General features: G+C 40.9%; 1 protein-coding gene across 4 annotated transcripts; it reads left to right on the top strand.

Annotated features, from left to right (window-relative positions):
- The first annotated feature begins 65 nt into the window (after nt 1-65).
- CARD6 (caspase recruitment domain family member 6) lies at nt 66-15,259 on the top strand. Of its 4 annotated transcripts, XR_013445538.1 has the most exons (4): nt 66-570; nt 1,695-2,246; nt 8,795-11,223; nt 12,277-15,259. XR_013445538.1 is itself a non-coding variant. In XM_036068461.2 (3 exons), exons 1-3 carry the CDS (start codon nt 288-290, stop codon nt 11,146-11,148), a joined length of 3,189 nt encoding a protein of 1,062 aa, XP_035924354.2. In that variant the 5' UTR covers nt 66-287; the 3' UTR covers nt 11,149-11,318. The 4 variants fall into 4 exon arrangements, 3 of the variants coding, with proteins under 3 accessions (XP_035924354.2, XP_035924355.2, XP_077922804.1); XM_036068461.2 differs by lacking the exon at nt 12,277-15,259 and having other exon boundaries at nt 8,795-11,318; XM_036068462.2 differs by lacking the exon at nt 12,277-15,259 and having other exon boundaries at nt 372-494; nt 8,795-11,318.
- Nucleotides 15,260-18,366: the final 3,107 nt, after the last annotated feature.

The following is an 18,366-nucleotide window of genomic DNA, read 5'->3' on the forward strand; positions in this document are numbered from 1 at the left end:
CTACATCAAAAACTAATGACGTATTGTACAGTGACTAACATAACATGATTAAAAAAAAAAAGGGGGAAGATAGATAGTCTATACGGAGCCAGGCCTGGGTGGGCTCAGGGCTAGATTTCCACACTGTCTTGCCTTGTTTGTACCCACTGTCTCCAGTGCCGGGCATCTTTGACCTGTTTAATCTTTGCCAAATAGAATTATTCTTTGCCATTTTTTTTTAAACTTGTATTTATTTACTATTGGAATGGTTTCGTAATCCACTTCCTGGTCTAGAGGACAGAAGAACAATGGCTGCGGGGAGTGTTCCTTCAGAGATCATAGAAAGAGAACGAAAAAAGTTACTTGAAATCCTCCAAGAAGATCCTGATTCTGTCTTAGATACATTAACCTCTCGGAGGCTGGTTTCTGAGGAAGAGTATGAGACTCTGGAGAAAATTACAGATCCCCTGAAGAAAAGTCGAAAGCTGTTAATTTTGGTACAGAAAAAGGGAGAGGTGAGCTGTCAGCATTTTCTCAAGTGTTTACTTAGTACTTTTCCAGAGTCAGCTACCATTTGGGGCTTACGGCATGGTAAGTTGGATTTCTATACTTTTTGGGGGGTGAGAGAGACAAGGCAGATTTCCTGAAAAAAGAAAATGATTGCCTTTTGTTTTCATTGGTCTATCTCCCAGAGATAGTTTTCACTGAAATGTGATAGAGGGTAAAAGTGTCCAGGATCTTAAAAGCAGGGAACAATGTATCTTATTGGTTTAGGGGATTGATGATTTTTTGTTGAAACTGTATCCAAAACTTGAAGGTTTTTTTTTTTTTTTTTTTTTTAGTGCTAGTATAAACTGCTTACTATTCAATAAGTAAATTCATGGATATTTAACAACCCCAAGACCAAAGCTGCCTCTTTCACTTAGTATAACGATTTTGGAAATATCAGAAAAATGATTTTTAGCACACATACATGGTGGATCAGTAACTTCATTTTTTTTCTGTGATAAGAATGCCAGCAGAAGCCTACTTTTCTGGAGCAATTCAAATGCTAATTCTCCAATGTTTAAAGATAGTGCTCGGCAGATGAAGGAGTAATTCTTCCAGAATGGATTTAGCAATTCTGTAGATTATCACTAGAGGCAGGTGCAGCTCCTTTTTCTAAAATTCTAAAAAATATTGAAAATCATTTTAAGAGATATTAGAGAGGTAGAGGCTCAGATAAAAAGGTTAATGCAAATGATCTCTAATGCAGGACAAGACCCATGTGCTTAGAGAAATAGATACTATTATTTCTAGGACTTACTATTCCAAATTCGAGCTATTTGCTTCCTGATTAGAAATTATTAGGATCAGATTTCATTAGCAATGGCCCTAGGAAATCTGAGTTGGTTTTGGGTCACAGTAAAACCACAAGTAAGCACTATTTATAGGATTCACATTTTCTGTTTTACTCATGTACTCTTAGAGTTTGCTAAGAAGAACTCAAACTTTTGAGCAAGGTAGGAATGTGATCTGATTTTTTTCCAGTGAGAGAAAGAATGACAGTTGACTTGTTATTTGTGTGGGAAATGCTAGGTATTCCTATCCTCCAGTTTTGAAATAAAGAAGAGAGATGATGCTTTGAGGTCTTGGAAACTCAAGGTATTATAAAATTTCTTTTTGTTAATTTGGAAAAATGAAACAACTGTCCCCCCCTTTCTTGTTCTTTTCAGAATTTTTAAAGCATGAGAATATAGGACCTCCTCAGCCTATAAGGGTAAGCAAGAATTCAGAAGATGTTTTTTCCTCTGGAGAGAAACAGCCTGAGAATCCTGAGATCACAGTGTCCTTCACAGAGAAAGAACACCTGGATATGGGAACCTCTGAATCCTTCGGGGACAAGAAAACTAGTCATAAAGAAACTGCTTGGACCCCCAGGGAAAATGAGAAGGAATACAACACACCCAAAGTCATATTGCCACCTTCATTTGAGAACACTGAATATGAAATTCCAGCAACTATTGCATATTTACAGGATGGACAGAGATACGAGGAGCCAGATGATTCTCTGTACTTAGGAAAAGAGGAATATCTAGAATCTCTTGGATACTCTGAAGATGCAGAGCCTGCTGTGGAAGAAGAGAATTATAATGACTCAGAACACAGTGTTTATGATGGTGAAGAGGGTTCTGCATTTTCAGAAACCACGCACTTCTCTGATGAAGAACAGAGCTATGAGGATTCAGAAACTGGCATGTCATTGGAGGAGGAGAAAAGGATTGAAGGTATGGGAACAATTTATTTTTAGGTTTCCATGCCCTAACGGGGAGAAGGGGTGAGGAAGGGCACCAGATGTCAGCAGAAAAGCAGCTACTCAGAGATTCTTTATGCCTCCCTAGCCTGGAATTTCCTTAGAGGTGGGTGTTGACAGAGAGGAAGACCCAGGACCTACACAATGGTGGACAGTATAAGCAAAAATAAATACTGATTGTCAGCTTATAGATTTCTGCAGTCACCCATGATACATATAAGAAGTTGCTAACCACTAATTTTAGGTGTTACCTTGTAATGCTCAAATTAAGTCATTTTAGTGCCTTTGTGACCAATGGGATATGGAGGTTATGGGCCTAACTACTGAAGTGAAAATCAGACAGGAGCCTGTGATGAATGGATAAGATCCCAAAATATTGTTACTTGGTTTGATCTAGTCATAAATTGCCATCGTGGTAAGGGAAATTATATAAGTATCTTTAATTGGAATATTTCTCAATGAAAATTAGAAAACTGAGAAATGTTTCATTTGGAGAGATATTGTTTATGAAAATAAATATCACCAAATATCACCAAGTTCTGAGTAGAGGAGGGGAAAGGTAACTATCATCTCCCATTCAGTTCAAATCCTGGGGATTCATCATCCAGTTCTAGGTAGGAGAGGAGTAATGTCCTCCTCATCACACCTTGTATTAGTTTGCTAGGGCTGCTTTAGTCAAGTACCACAAATGGGGGACCTTAAACAATAAACAACAGAAATTTATTACTATCTCAGTTTGGAGGCTAGAAGGCAGAAATCAAGGTGTCTATAAGGTTGGTTACTTCTGAAGGCTGTAAAGGAGAATCTGTTCCTAGTTTCTGGTGGTTTGCTGGAAATCTTTGGCATTCTTTGGCTTGTAAAAATATCCTTCTCATCTGCCTTCATCTTCACCAGTTGTCTCCCTGAGTGCGTTCCTCTAGGTCCAAATTTCCCCCTTTTGTAAGGACATTAGTCATATTGCATTAGGGCCCACCCTAATGACCTCATCTTAACTAATTATATCTGCAGTGACCCTACTTCCAAATAATGTCACATCCTGAGCTACTGGGGGTTAGGATTTCAACATATGAATTTGAGGGGTACATAATTTAACCCACAACACAAATCTTGTCCCACCCCCATACCTCTCCAGTCCATAATTATTTTTAGGCCTCATTATTAATTTTTATTTATTTACATATTTCACTTTTTGTGTAGTGTTGACTTAATTATTCATTGCATAGTATCACTATTCTGCAAAAAACAAAACAAAACAAAACAAAACCCTTTTGTCTGCTTATTCCATTTTTTCTTCATTCTCCATTCCTCCATAGGTAACATTCTAATATGATGTGTTTCTTACATGTTACTGTTTGGTTTGTGTGATCTTGTTTTCTGTATCAGTTATTTACTGCAACAGTAGTGCTGCATAACAAAGCTTATCAAAACGGTAAGAGTCTCTGTTGGTGGCTAGGCAGTTCTTCTGGTCTTTCCTGGGTTTATTCAAGTGTCTGTGGTCAGCTGGCTATGGACTAGTCTGTCATCTCCTGGCTGGCTAGTCCGGACTTATTCTCAGACTTATTCTAGATGGGGCATATTCTTATGGTGAGGACAGAGGAGTATAAGAGAGAGAAGGTGAGAGAGAGGGAGAGAGAAAGAGAGACAGAGAGCAGAGGAGGCTTAGACTCAGAACTATCATGCCATCTGTATTAGTTTCCTAGGGCTCACCAAAGTACTACAAAGGGTGGCTTAGAACAATGGGAAATTTATTGTCTCATGGTTATGGAGGCCAGAGGTCTGAAACCAAGGTGTTAGCAGGGTCATACCATCTCTGCAGGCATTGGGGAAGGAGCTGTTCCAGTCTTCTCTCCCTAGTTTCTCGTAGCCTCAGTTATTCCCTGGCTTGTAGATGACCATCTTCTCTCTGTGTCTTCAAATCATTTTCCCTCTGTGCATGTCTCTGTTTTCAAATTTCCCCTTTTTGTAGGGATACCAGTCATATTGGACGGGGCCAACCCTAGTGCCCTCATTTTAACTTGACCTCTGTGAAGATTTTATTTACAGATAAGGCCACATACTGAGGTACTGGGGACTTCAACACAACTTTTTTTTTTTTTTGCAGGGGACTGGGGAGTAGACATAATTCAACCCATTACACCATCACTCTGCCACATTCTTTTGGTCAAAGTATATCACAAAGACAGTGCAAATTAAAGGACTGGGGAAAATTACATACCACTTTTTTTTTTTTTTATGAAGTTTTTTATTTTACTTCCAGTATAGTTAACATACAGTGTTATACTAGTTTCAGGTATGCAATATAGTGACTCAGCACTTCCATACAACATCCAGTGCTCATCATGATAAGTGTGCTCTTTAATCCCCATCCCCTATTTCACCCATCCCTCACCCACCTCCCCTCTGGTAACCATCAGTTTGTTCTCTATAGTTAAAAGTCTGTTTCTTGGTTTGTCTTTTTCCCTCTCTCTCTCTCTTTTTTTCCCCCTTTTTTTCATTTGTTTTGTTTCTTTTTTTTTTTTTTGCTGATGTCCTTTTTTTTTTATTATGTTATGTTAATCACCATACATTACATCATTAGTTTTTGATGTAGTGTTCCATGATTCATTGTTTGTCCATAACACCCAGTGCTCCATGCAGTACGTGCCCTCTTTAATACCCATCACCAGGCTAACCCATACCCCCACCCCCTCCCCTCTAGAACCCTCAGTTTGTTTCTCAGAGTCCATAGTCTCTCATGGTTTGTCTCCCCCTCTGATTTCCCCCCCTTTATTTTTCCCTTCCTGCTATCTTCTTCTTTTTTCTTTTGTTCAACATATAATGTATTATTTGTTTCAGAGGTACAGGTCTGTGATTCAACAGTCTTACACAATTCACAGTGCTTACCATAGCACATACCCTCCCCAATGTCTATCACCCAGCCACCCCATCCCTTCCACCCCTACTACTCCAGCAACCCTCAGTTTGTTTCCTGAGATTAAGAATTCCTCATGTCAGTGAGGTCACATGATACATGTCTTTCTCTCATTGACTTTTTCGCTCAGCATAATACCCTCCAGTTCCAGCCACGTCGTTGCAAATGGCAAGATTTCATTCCTTTTGATGGCTGCATAATATTCCATTGTATATATATACCACATCTTCTTCTTACAAAGTAATATTGCAGAAAGCCAAAATATATCCAGAAAGCCATTAATTGGGGCTAATTTTTGCAACCAATCTAACACCTTTAGGAAAACAGGTCAAGAAAAGTTTCAGTAAGGGGCACCTGGGTGGCTCAGTCTTTAAGCGTCTGCCTTTGGCTCAGGTCATGATCTCAGGGTCCTGGGATCGAGCCCCGCATCAGGCTCCCTGCTCAGAGGGGAGCCTGCTTCTCCCTCTCCGACTCCCCCTGCTGGTGTTCCCTCTCTCACTGTGTCTCTCTCTGTCAAATAAATTAAAAAATCTTTAAAAAAAAAAAAGAAAGAAAAGAAAAGTTTCAGTAATAATGTAGTTATGACTTGCAATGTAATTCTAATAGCTAACCAATCCACTCTAGTTGACTGGAGGCATGTGGCTATCCTGTCTCTTTCCTCTGTAATATTTATTTATCTATGTAGCTAGGAACTGAAAAAAAATCCAAATTAATCTGATTCAAAGGAGAAGAGTCGTCATGCTTTTTGTTATGTTAAATTTCATGACAAAAAAATATCAGTATCGAATCTAAGTCTCAGGAAGGCTATGGTGTTGCTCTATGTGCTCTGTACTGTATAAGGTCAGCTTGTATCTAGACTGTATCAATCTACTCCCTTCCCTTCCAGCTTATAGTTGAGTTCATCCAGTGGGAGGAACCCATAGATTTACCATTTCCTGCGCCCTTTCCCTCTTCCTGAAGGTCTAAGTTTTTTTTTTTCAAAGATTTTATTTATTTATTTATTTATTTATTTATTAAATTTTATTTATTTATTTGACAGGGAGAGACAGCCAGAGAGGGAACACAAGCAGGGTAAGTGGGAGAGAGAGAAGCAGGCTTCCCGCCGAGCAGGGAGCCCGATGCGGGGCTCGATCCCAGGACCCTGGGATCATGACCTGAGCTGAAGGCAGACGCTTAACGACTGAGCCACCCAGGCGCCCCTGAAGGTCTAAGTTTTAATGTGATGTTATTTCCCTTTAGTCTGAAGAATTTTATTTATTATTTCTTTTAGTGCAGGTCTGCTGGTGGGAAATTTTCTTAGGTTTTGTTTATTGAAAAATGTCTATTTTGCTTTCATTCCAGAATGATATTTTTGCTAGGTATAGAATTAGAGATTGGCAATTTTTCTGCCTTCAGCACTTTATGGATGCCATTCCTTTGTCTTTTGGCTTCCATTGTTTCTGATGCTAAGCCTGCAGTTTTGTTTTGTTTTGTTTTGTTTTGTCTTTTCATTGTTTCCTATAAGTGTCATTTTTATTCTGGGTGATTTCAAGATTTTTTTCTTAAATTTTTTTTTAGCCATTTTGTTTTTATCCTCGTTAGGGTTTAGAGAGTTTTGTGAATCTGTAAAACTTTTTTTTAAACCAAATTTGGAAAATCTTCAGCCACTATTTAGCCAAATATTTTTTTCTGTCCCAGTTGCTCCCTCCTCTCTGAGACTACAAGTCTCTTTCTAAGACTAAAGTTTTTGGTTTTTTTTAAGGTTTTATTTATTCATTTGACAGAGAGAGAGAGAGCGTGCACAAGCAGGGGGGGCAGCAGACAGAGGGAGGGGGTGAAGCAGGCTCCCTGTGGAGCAGGGAACCCAATGCAGGGCTCAATCCCAGGACCCTGAGATCATGACCTGAGCCCAAGACAGGTGCTTAACTGACTGAACCACCCAGGTGCCCTTCTAGATTGTTAAATATCTCCAAAGAGACTTATTTTTTTGGTTTTTTTGTTTTTCTAATCTGTTTTAGTTTCCAATTAACCTAACTGGACTCAAATTTGAAATTCTCCTTTCAGTGGTTGGCAGCTAAAATCTCTGATCATTTCTTTTTGCCTTAGCTGGGCTGTTTTCATGAATTTTAAATTTATGAAAATGTATTGGGTTCTAGATATTATTGCTTCTTAACTTTTTCTTTTTCTTTGTATCCAGCTCTGTGCTTATTGATTGTATCATTGTTGCTGTGTATAAGATTTACTCTGTTGCTTCTTGGTGGTATCCCAGATGAGCTCCATAGTAACCCTGTTATTACCTTGTCAAGAGTAGACATTTGGCCTGGCCTGTGTGAGTCCTGGTTTTTGTGCTGAAGAAATAGTGGGTTGTTGTCCAAAGACAAAATAGGTGATAGGCAAGAACAGGACCTAAAAGCTTTCCTGCAACCTATCCTCTCACTGCCTCCTCTGGGAATCCATTTTGCTAGCCTCAACTCTTCCCTCACCTTCTTACCCCAAAACATATTCTAATTCAAGCAACTTTTAGACTGCCCAAGGATTTCTTAGAGTTACCTTTGTTAATTCTTAAAATCCATACTTTTTGCTCAATTCTGTTGTTTCTTCCAGGTTTTTTTTTTTTTTTTTAAAGATATATTTATTTGAGAAAGAGAGAGAGAGAGCAGGATGAGGAGCAGAGGGAGAGGGAGAGAGAGAATCTCAAGTAGACTCCCTGCTGAGTGCAGAGCCCAACACAGGGCTCGATCCCACAACCCTGAGATCGTGACCTGAGCTGAAATCAAGAGTCAGATGCTTAACTGACTGAGCCACCCAGGCACCCCTCTTCCAGGTTATTTTTATAGGGGACCCAAGAATCTTATGCTAGTTTGCCATCTACCAGAAGTAGAAAATGCTCTCTGGTCTTCTTTCTCTACTAAGCACTATTTCTGTATTCCCAAGAAGTGGTTAGGAGGTATATTAGAAAATGGGAGATCAGGAGAAATTAGGTACAACACATAAATTCTAAGAAATGTTTAATGGAAATAAAATCTTCCATTTCTCCAAACTTTAGCAAGAGATACATTTAAGAAAGAAAACAGTATCAACCTAGAAAATTCCTCACACATGTATATCATGAAGCATTAACAATGTTTTTCATTGCTGCATATAAACATTAGTCAAAAAATTGAAAAATCTAAATGATCATCAGTAGACAATGGTTAAATAAGTAATGGTCCATCTAAATCATGAAATATGATGGATTAGCTAAAATGAATTAAGTCAATCTCTGTATAAACCGATTTGGAAGAATTTGCAAAGAATACCATTAAGTGAAAAGAAGTTGAAGAATCATTTGTTTAGTATAATATCATTTATGTAAAAATAAAATAGCATCCACTAAACCAAAAGGTATATTTCTCTATATGCATGCATACTTATGTACTTGCACGTAATAAGGATAGGAAGCAAACATTCGTAACATGTTGACATCTCTTAGAAGAAAAGTGGAATTGGCAGAGTGGAAAAAGGGCAATTTCACTTTATTTGTGTTCCATCTTTTCATAATGAAAATGTCAATTACTTATTTAATTTTAAAACTCCATGAAGGAAGCTTAGACTCTGAATGTGACATTCACTGAGTATCTTCTTCCTTACAGAAAGAAAAAACATGTTTAAAGATGTCCTGTCATGTTTGAACATGGATAGGAGCAGAAAGCTTCTGCCAGATGTTGTCAAACAATTCTCCTTAGATCGAGGATGTATGTGGACCCCTGAGACTCCAGGAGATTTAGCATGGAATTTCCTGATGAAAGTTCAAGCTCTGGATGTGACAGCCAGAGATACAATCCTCAGACACAAGGCTCTGGGTGAGGATGGCAAAGAGGAATTGCTGACTGGAGTAGAGAATTTGGAAATCAGGGACATACAAACCATTCATCCCTTTGATGTTCTTTGTGCCTCTATGCTCTGTTCAGACAGCTCGTTGCAGCGTGAAGTCATGTCAAACATGTATCAGTGCCGGTTTGCTCTTCCCCTGCTCCTGCCAGATGCAGAAAACAACAAAAGTATCTTAATGCTAGGGGCCATGAAGGACATTGTGAAACAGTGGTCAACACAGTCTTCAGGAGGGCCTACAGGGGACACAGAAACGTTTCCGAAGATGCCTATCATCTCTTTTGTGCGCCTAGGATACTGTAGCTTCTCCAAGTCCAGAATCCTTAACAGACTGCTTGGTCCTGCCCAACCAGGACAATCACACAAAATCTTTCTCCATCAGGATTTTACTGTCCCAGTGCTTCCCCGGCAAATCTCCGATGGCCTGGTTGAGATAATGTGGCATTTTCCTGAGAGCGATAGTGTAAAGGAAAACCCTAGTTTTTTCCAAAAACCTGTTGCTCTGGCCAACCTCCGTGGAGACTTAGAAAGTTTTTGGACACAATTTGGTTTTTTGGTGGAAGTTTCCTCAGCTGTATTTTTTTTCACTGACTACATAGGTGAGAAAGAGTGGGACTTGCTAATGTTTTTAGGAGAAGCTGCCACTGAAAGATTCTACTTTGTCCTCAGTCCCCAGGCCCAGGAGAGTGAAGAGGCTCAGCTTTTCCAGAGGATTCTAAAGTTGAAGCTATCACAGCTACTGTTTTGGGAGGGGGAGGAAGCTGGGGAGAAAGGGAAGAATATGGAGGGTCTTCAAGCAGCTCTGCAGGAAGTGATGTCCTCTTCACTCAGATGTGTGTCCATGGAGGACATGGGCTCCCTGGCCAGGGAGTTGGGAATCCAGGTAGACCAAGACTTTGAGAACGTTCAGGGAATTCACAGTTCCCCTAGTGAAAACCTGGCTGGAACAGCTAAAGATGAGAGACAACAAAGATACAGTCAGCCAGAAAGCTCATCTGAAAGCCCAGCTGAGACGCCTGTAAGAGAACCTGGGGCTAGCTGGAATCTTCAGAATTTCCACCACACCCCAGTATTGGAAAACTCCTGTCCTTTACCAACCAGAATTGGAGGTGACTTTAACCATGTTTCTTTGAAAGCCCCCTGGGTTATGGGCTCCTATTTTTGGTCAGAGCAGAGGTCTAAGTGGTTCCGTCCCTGGCCCTTTCAGAAAACAAGGGACTATGGTCGAGGTAAAAGTTTTAGGTTTCAGGACTTCCAACCCCAGAGATTTTATTCACCTGAAAGATTTATGAAATTTCCAAGAACTGCTTGGGGACATCACATGGATAAAACATTTGGGAGACCACCAAGACCTAAATCTCATCATGTACAGGCCTGGCCTGAGAGACCACAGACAACAGGAGCTCTTGAAAGATCTGGGGAAGTGGTCTCCCACTTAGGTCACTTCCAGTCCCTGAGTTTGCAGCCAGCAGGAACAGCTGGGAAGCCACAGCCTAAGCAAGCCTATACCCAGAGAACACAGCCAACTAGGGCAACTGGGAAGCCTATGAAAACAATATCCCATATTGAAGGTCTTTACCCCCAGGCCTTTCAACCAGCAGGAGCCATACAAAAACCTGTAAGACCTGCTTCTCAGCAAGGAGCCAAACTGAAGACACAGGATGGGCCTTCAAATCCAGCTTTCCAAATGGGATCCTATCCCAGGCCCAATAGCAAATGTTTACCCAGCTCCCAATTCACATCCAACCAGCCCAAGCCATCCCAGTTCAAGCAATCCCAACCTGTGCCCTCTCAACCCAAACCCACTCACACAAAACCCACTCAGCCCTGGCCCTCCCAAGCTAAACCCTTCCCACCCAAACCCACTCAACCCCAGCCCTCCCAAGCTAAACCCTCTCCACCCAGACCCACTCAGCCCAAGCCATGCCCACCCCAGGGCTCCCAATCTAAGCCTTCTCAGCCCAGACCCACTCAGCCCAAGCCATGCCCACCCCAGGCCTCCCAATCTAAGCCTTCTCAGCCCAGACCCACTCAGCACAAGTCATGTAGGACCAGTCCTTCACAGGCTAAGTCATACAATCCAGGAGCAGGGCCCAAGAGGGCAGGGAAACGTTAAAGTGCTTACTATGAAACAAATCCTTCACCCAGGCCGTTGCTATCATATGGCTACCTAAAGAAGAGTGGCAGTGAGGTAAGAGACGCTTATCATTAGCATGACAGAAAAAAAAAAAAAAAAAGATATGCACAGCATAACTGGTATCATTAAAATATCTATAAGAATTGTGTCTACCAAAAGGAAAAATATGAAAAGAATTAAGAATAGAATCAAGGAGTAAATAAATTAACTGAACCCAATCTTAAGTATTAGGTAACATATAACCTGAATCCGAGGACTGGGGCTGTTGAGACCACCCCGTAAAATAAGGCTCAGGCAGCCTCAGTGTTGCAAGAAAAACTGCTCTAGATGTTGGTTGCTCCAGAGGTGCCTTAGTCAAAGCTTTTTGGTTCAATATCAGCCACTAAGCAGATAATCTTGTTTGTTTGGGCTGTTTAAATCCATTTACTTGTGATAACAGCTACAATTTGCTTTGATGATGTAAATCTCTCAACTGACCCTTACATACAGAAATAATGAGCTAAAAACCAATGAAATTATTTTGCATTAACTTGAGTATGATTTGTGTATGTTTTATATTTAAAGTACTTGTAATAGTTAAGGTAATTTGGCTTATTAAAAGGTCTGATATCCTCATGATTTCAACTTAAAATGTATAATTAAATTTTTAATTTTAGAGTTATAAAGCTTGTAAAGAGCATTGCAATGTTTAAGAGAACATAAGATTCACAAAATTTTACAATTTTACTGTATTAGATTCATTACTGTCCTAAACATTTGAATAAGTTCTGCCAGCTACAAGCATAAATAAAAGGAATGTATTAAATTTAGAAAATTCAAGTGAAGTTTAATTAAGTTTGTAAATAATAGCAAATATTAATAAAGGGCCACTTAAAGGTCGATGTTAAAATTCGCTAGGTGTAGAAATAAAATAATAAGATTTGTAAATCGGATCAAGACCTCTGGTTTTTGAATTTACAACTTTTATAAAATTAATACTAATTTTAAGTATTAAAATAGCCCCACATTGTCTTTTCTGGGTTAAAAAATTTTTTTCACCTTCAAGGACGCCAAGGGAAAAAAACCTTTTTTTTTTTTTTTTTTTAATTTTATTTATTTATTCGACAGAGACACAGCGAGAGCAGGAACACAAGCAGGGGAGTGGGAGAGGGAGAAGCAGGCTTCCTGCAGAGCAGGGAGCCCGACGCGGGACTCGATCCCAGGACCCTGGGATCATGACCTGAGCCGAAGGCAGACGCTTACCGACTGAGCCACCCAGGCGCCCCGGGAAAAAAACCATATTGATAAATAGATGAAAAATGATCTTTGAAAAGGAATAACTAATTTCTGAGAACATTCTCATACTACAATAGGCATCCTTCATTTATGAATGTTTTAAACAATTAATATTGAGTATTTAGAGGGTGTTAAATCTCTAAAGTTACTGTAAGGATGAAGAAAGAAAGGACTATGCATGTAGATTTTTTATCTTTTCAAGAGAAAAAGCATAATAACTAGTTCATAACTACAAAATCTTGGTGTAAAACTGGAGTTCCTCAATGAGAATAATCTTTTTGTTGTTTAAACCTTTTTTTTTTTTTTAGGATTTTATTTATTTATTTGACAGAGAGAGACACAGCGAGAGAGGAACACAAGCAGGCAGAGTGGGAGAGGGAGAAGCAGGCTCCCCGCTGAGCAGGGAACCCGACGTGGGGCTCAATCCCAGGACCCCGGGATCATGACCTGAGCCAAAGGCAGACGCTTAACGACAGCCACCCAGGCGCCCCTTGTTTAAACCTTTGAAATGAGCAATACTTGGTGATGTTTTTAAAAACATTTTTCTGAATCCTTCAAGATTAGTTCCTGGAGGACAGAACTTGTTGGGTTCTTTTGTCACCAACAGAGTCTTTATCAGTCTGGGTCTCGGCAATACATAAATGGTACATCCAGTTTGGACACTTTGAGGAGCATCTCATAAAGGGACTATTTATAAAGGGCTGGACAAGATGTAAAAACGGGGCAAAAGAGAGTGCAGCCCCTTGCATCTAGTTAAAGTGAGGCACATTGCCACCCCAAGATCCGAAGGGAGAGAGGGGGCAGTGCTCTGTGTGGGAAGGGTCTTGGGTCTGGTTGGTTGAGGGGGACAGCAGCCTGCAGTGACCTGCCAGGAGCTGCCCCAGGGAATAAATAGCTATTTATTCCACACCTCTGATCTGTCAATGCATCCCCTTGGCCAAAGCCAACTGGAAACCAGAGAATAAGTTCACCAAGGCAGTTCATGCTGGTCAGTCTTCGGATTCAAAGGAGGGTGGAGAGTGAATCTGGAGGGGCAAACAGATGGTACCTAGCAGATTTCTCCCTTTCCATTTCATTCTTCCTTTTTGGTTTTTTTTTTCCTTTCTTCCTTCTCTTGCATTTATTTATTGAGCATATATGATGTGTGAGGCAGTGCAGTAGGAACTGAGAAGATACGGAAGGAGAACGAGAAATCCTGCCACAGTAGTGAGATCCTATAGATCTGTTTCCTCTGTATTATAAAACTATAAGCTCATTATATATAGTTTCGAAAATGCAGAAATAGACAAGAGAGGAACGTAAAAATAGTCTGTAATCTCATAACTCAGGGTAAGTGGTAATGTAGTCCTCTAACTCACTAATGACATTTTCATGTATTTTTTCTGTGTAAATATATTTACAGGCAGCACTCAGTTATATATTCGAGTCTGTTTTGGGGTCGAATGTGGCAAAATCAAATACAGTGTTGGGGCAGGCAGTATGAGCAGTATGAAATGTTGGTTTTCCAGATGTCTTAAGAAAGTCTGAATTCAAGACATGAAATATGGTTTAAGGGCATCTTTATATAATGCACAAGTTCAATTGTTTTAAGTCAAATATGTAAAAACTCAGAACCACTTTTTTTATGTGTGTTATTTACTAAATTGAGAGCATTCAATTTATACCTTTTTTTTTTGATAGCAAATTGAAGAGTCTACTCAATGACTTACCTCTTTCAACACCCGAAAATCCTTTCTTAAACACCTTAAATCAATTTATATTTTGTACAAGAAACCAAATACTTTTTTTAAACAGTGAAAAAAGTGTGCTCCTTGTTGAGATGCTTGAAAGGAATATATTCCAACGGGATACAAAGACAGGTCATAGGGACAGAGCTGCCTCATAAATCATACTAACCTCATAAATCTAGGTTTTACCTACATGCATAGTGACCTTCTGCATTTGCTTATGTCTTAGAATTTTTTTTATAGTCCCCTTATGTGTTCTATAGGGTCCATGTACACATAGTGTCTATTAGGGAGGATAAATATGACACTGACTTAAAGGATTCAGAAATCTGATTTAATGGGTGGCTTTAAGTGGTAATTGGCTAAGGGTAGTTTTTAGTGTTTGTTAGGGTAAAGGCTGAGATGCTATAGCAAAGAGAAGGCTAAAATCTAGTGGCTTAAATAATTTGGGAGCTAATTTTTCCTTCATGTAACAATCCAGCCTGTCTAAGCTGGTGGAACATCTCTTCTCATTAGGGTTAATCAAGAACTAAGTTCCTTCTATTTTGTTATTCCATCTCTTTGGACATGGTCTTTTTCTGCACGATTGAAGCCACTTTCTCGTTTCCTTGATGCAATTTACAGAATGTGAGAAAAGCCAAATTCCAGAGAGACCAGCCTGACTTAAGTTAGGGATGATTTGGAAATTGTATACATCTTTCAATCACACTCCATTGGCTCAAACTTGGTCATATGGCCACATGTGGCTGTAAATGAGGTTGGGAAATGTAGTCACCAGCTGAGTGGCCATGCATCCAGGAAAGAGAGAAGCAGCATTTTGCCAAAATATCATAGAATATCAAGAATATCAGAGAGAGGCCCAGAAGAGGAAGATAAAGTCACCAGATGGAATCCTAAAACACATCAAATGTTCATTCCTACCACCTTAATCATAATTTTTTGTTATTTATAGGATATATTATTTTAGTGATGGGAAGGGGTAATAATTACCTGAATTGATGGGAAGATTTTGAATGATGTTTCAGTGAAGAGAAGATTTTAGTTTATATACTTTTTATTTAAATAAAATAATTATTCTATAATAGAAATATAGACTGTTCCCTAATGCAAGGTGTCAACATTCTTCACACCCTCTTGGCAAGTTTCCTTAAATTCTGAAGCAGTGAGTGTATAATCTGAGCATGCATAAAAATCACCTGAGGTGGTTGTTAAAATTGCATATTATTAGGGTTCCCCTTAGAGATTGATTTAGTAAGTCTGGGGTAAGTCTGAGGAATGGCCTCTTAACAGGGACTATCACTATTGCAGAAGATCGAGGGCCACATTCTGAAAACCCAGATATGGCCTGGTTTACAAACCTGTTTTCTGGTGCTCAGAGAAAGAAATTTTCATCTGGACCAGGAATTCAGTCTGGGATAATTTCCCTTCATTATCATTTTTATTAAATTCATTATTCATCTCCTGCTGGAAAATTGGGCACTAAAAAGCTGGTTTAATGAAGCAATAATGAGGTAAAAAGTCTTAGCCATTTAAGATTAGGACTGTTCTGTTCTACCCATAGGTTTCTATATCTAACATTTCCCATTTTGTTTGCAACTTTTGTACCTGATTAAATTTATTTATTTATTTTTAAAAAGATTTTATTTATTTATTTGACAGAGAGAGAAAGACAGCACAAGCAGGGAGCTGCAGAGGTAGAGGGAGAAGCAGGCTCCCCACTGAACAAAGAGCTGGATGCAGGGCTCGATCCCAGGACCCTGGGATCATGACCTGAGCGGAAGGCAGACACTTAACCGACTGAGGCACTTACCTGATTAAATTTAAAACACATCCTTTTATTTTTCAAAATGTGCTTCTTTCTCTTCGCTCCATGCCTGACTTGATTTTTTTTCCCCTCAAGCCTCAGCCCTTTCTTCTTCTTCCCCAATGTCACCAGTTAATATCATACTATTCTTTCACTAATTAGGTCTTGATTGGACACTCCCATGTCTCTAGGCCTCGCAGACCAGATAAACTTCTCTGGGTTGGCAGAAGCAGAGAGAAAGGAGAAGAGATCAAGATACTGACATGTTGTGCGTGTCCTCCAGATGGGCCCTTGCCGCCTATCCCCAGTCCTTGGTAAATTCCCCACTCCCACTTCTGGACCGGAGGGGGGAGCAATACAACCCAAACAGATGTGAATACTGTGGGCCTTTAATGTCTGTCCCACTTCCCATGTTTGGATTGGGTTAAGGGATGAGGTAAGAGAGGAGTAAATACTATTAACAAAAAAGTATATTAATTAGTCCTTCAAATATCATCACGACCCGACAGGAACCTGGGTAGTGGGGACAGAATGCCAGGAGCAGCTTGAGGAAGGGCTGCATTTAAGGGACAGGCAGGGGATCAGTGAGGTGCAAAGAGGAGGACTGGAGAGAGAAGAGCCAAGAAGGGTGTGGAGGACGCCCCCGGGTGGGGTGTGTTTCAAGAGGACAGCACAGTCTGTCTTGAGCATTTTCTCAAATCAGGGCCGATTTCCTTACTTTGAGACTAGACTCATTTTTGATGCTTTTAAGATAAGGAATGAGATGAAAGTTTCAGAAACTAAGAGGAAGACCTGTCAAAGGGTTGTTATGCTGCCTCTTCACTCTGCCCCAATCGTATTTGGAACTAAATTGCCCATACGGTTTCAGTCCTGGGCAGCCCCGGCTTGCGCTGCTCGGTTCTCTCCTCACCGCGCATGCCGCGCTGCCGCCTTGAGAATCCACTGCAGCCTTCCGGAAACCACACGGGGGGGGGCTGCTCCCGCCAGTGACTCAGCATGGCGGGGGTACTGGAGCTGGGGGCGGGGAGCCTCCCCAAGTGGGGGGACTCCAGCCGGCCGCCTCTGCGCTGGGCTCTGTGCCGGCAGAGACCTTCTCTGAGCTGCACGGTGCTCTGAGGCTCACACCCCCACCGTGCCCCCCCCCCCCCCCCCGCAGTCCTGCTGCCGCTTCTCTTTGCCTCCCGGGGTGTCAGACCTGCATGGCAGTGGGAGGCCCTTCCCTGCCCACTCCTGCTACCTTCTCCCTTTTGCTTCACAGACTTTTCTCGCACTTGAATTCTATCTTAGCATATGCTTCGTGAAGGCCTTGAACTGGCACAAGATCTTTATGAAAAAAGTTCCTTCTTTTTTCCAAATGTCTGTGCATTCTTGGACACATCTCCTCCTCCCCCAACCCTTCCATGAGAGAGCAGACCCGGCGAATGTTGTCTATCATGCTGAGGGTCAACTTCAAAGAGGGAGAAATGCTTTGAGTCTTTTTAATGACCTCTTTTAGGCTGGACTTTAATTTGGAACATGGAGGGTTTGTTTGTTTGTTTTTACAAGATCTTGGCATGCACTGCATATTTCATCTGTTGCCCTGTCTTTAAGCATTCTTCCTTGCTTCAAGATAACAAAAAATCATTCACAATCTGCTATTCTCTTGTAGCCCGTAAGAAAGAAGAAAAAAAATCATAATATGGTGAGTGCCAGAATATTGCTTTAGGTCCCTCGGATCTCTTACAAATGTGGATAACATTTACAGTCCGGCAACTGAGTCATGTCAGTTAGGCGGGCTAACCGTGTCAAATACCTCCGAAAGATCCATAGGCTCAGAACCGAGCCAGGTGTCCTTGCATTATGTGCTCATGTCAGTTCAGTTTTGGGAAGATAAAGGCACAGAAGCCAGGCTGAGCAGGGTCAAGATGGTAATGGGAAGCGAAGTGGACACTTCAGGAAATTTGATTGAGAAGGAAAGTGCTTCACTTATTTGGTCAAGAGAGGCTTTTCTGGGGCGCCTGGGTGGCTCAGTCGGTTAAGTATCTGCCTTCGGCTCAGGTCCTGATCTTGGGGTCCTAGGATCGAGCCCCGCATCAGGCCCTGTGCTCAGGGGTGAGTCTGCTTCTCCCTCTGCCTCTGCCCCTTCCTTGTCCACCCTCCCATCCCCCGCCCTGCGCTTGTGCTCTGTCTCTCTATTTATTTGACAGAGAGAGAGAGAGAGAGGGAGAGAGAGAGAGCATGTGCATAAGTAGGCAGAGCCGCAGGCAAAGGCTTTTCTTTTTATCATCCTCCTCCCTGCCTCTCCCCCTCCCTTTTTCCATCCTTCCTTTTCCTTTTCCCCTTTTTCTTCTAATCCATCTTCCTGTTTTCTAAAAAAAAAAAAAAAAAATCCAAGGTAACATAATATTTGGA

The sequence above is a fragment of the Halichoerus grypus genome, chromosome 2 (assembly GCF_964656455.1).
Source record: "Halichoerus grypus chromosome 2, mHalGry1.hap1.1, whole genome shotgun sequence".
In the NCBI taxonomy this organism is placed as follows: domain Eukaryota; kingdom Metazoa; phylum Chordata; class Mammalia; order Carnivora; family Phocidae; genus Halichoerus; species Halichoerus grypus.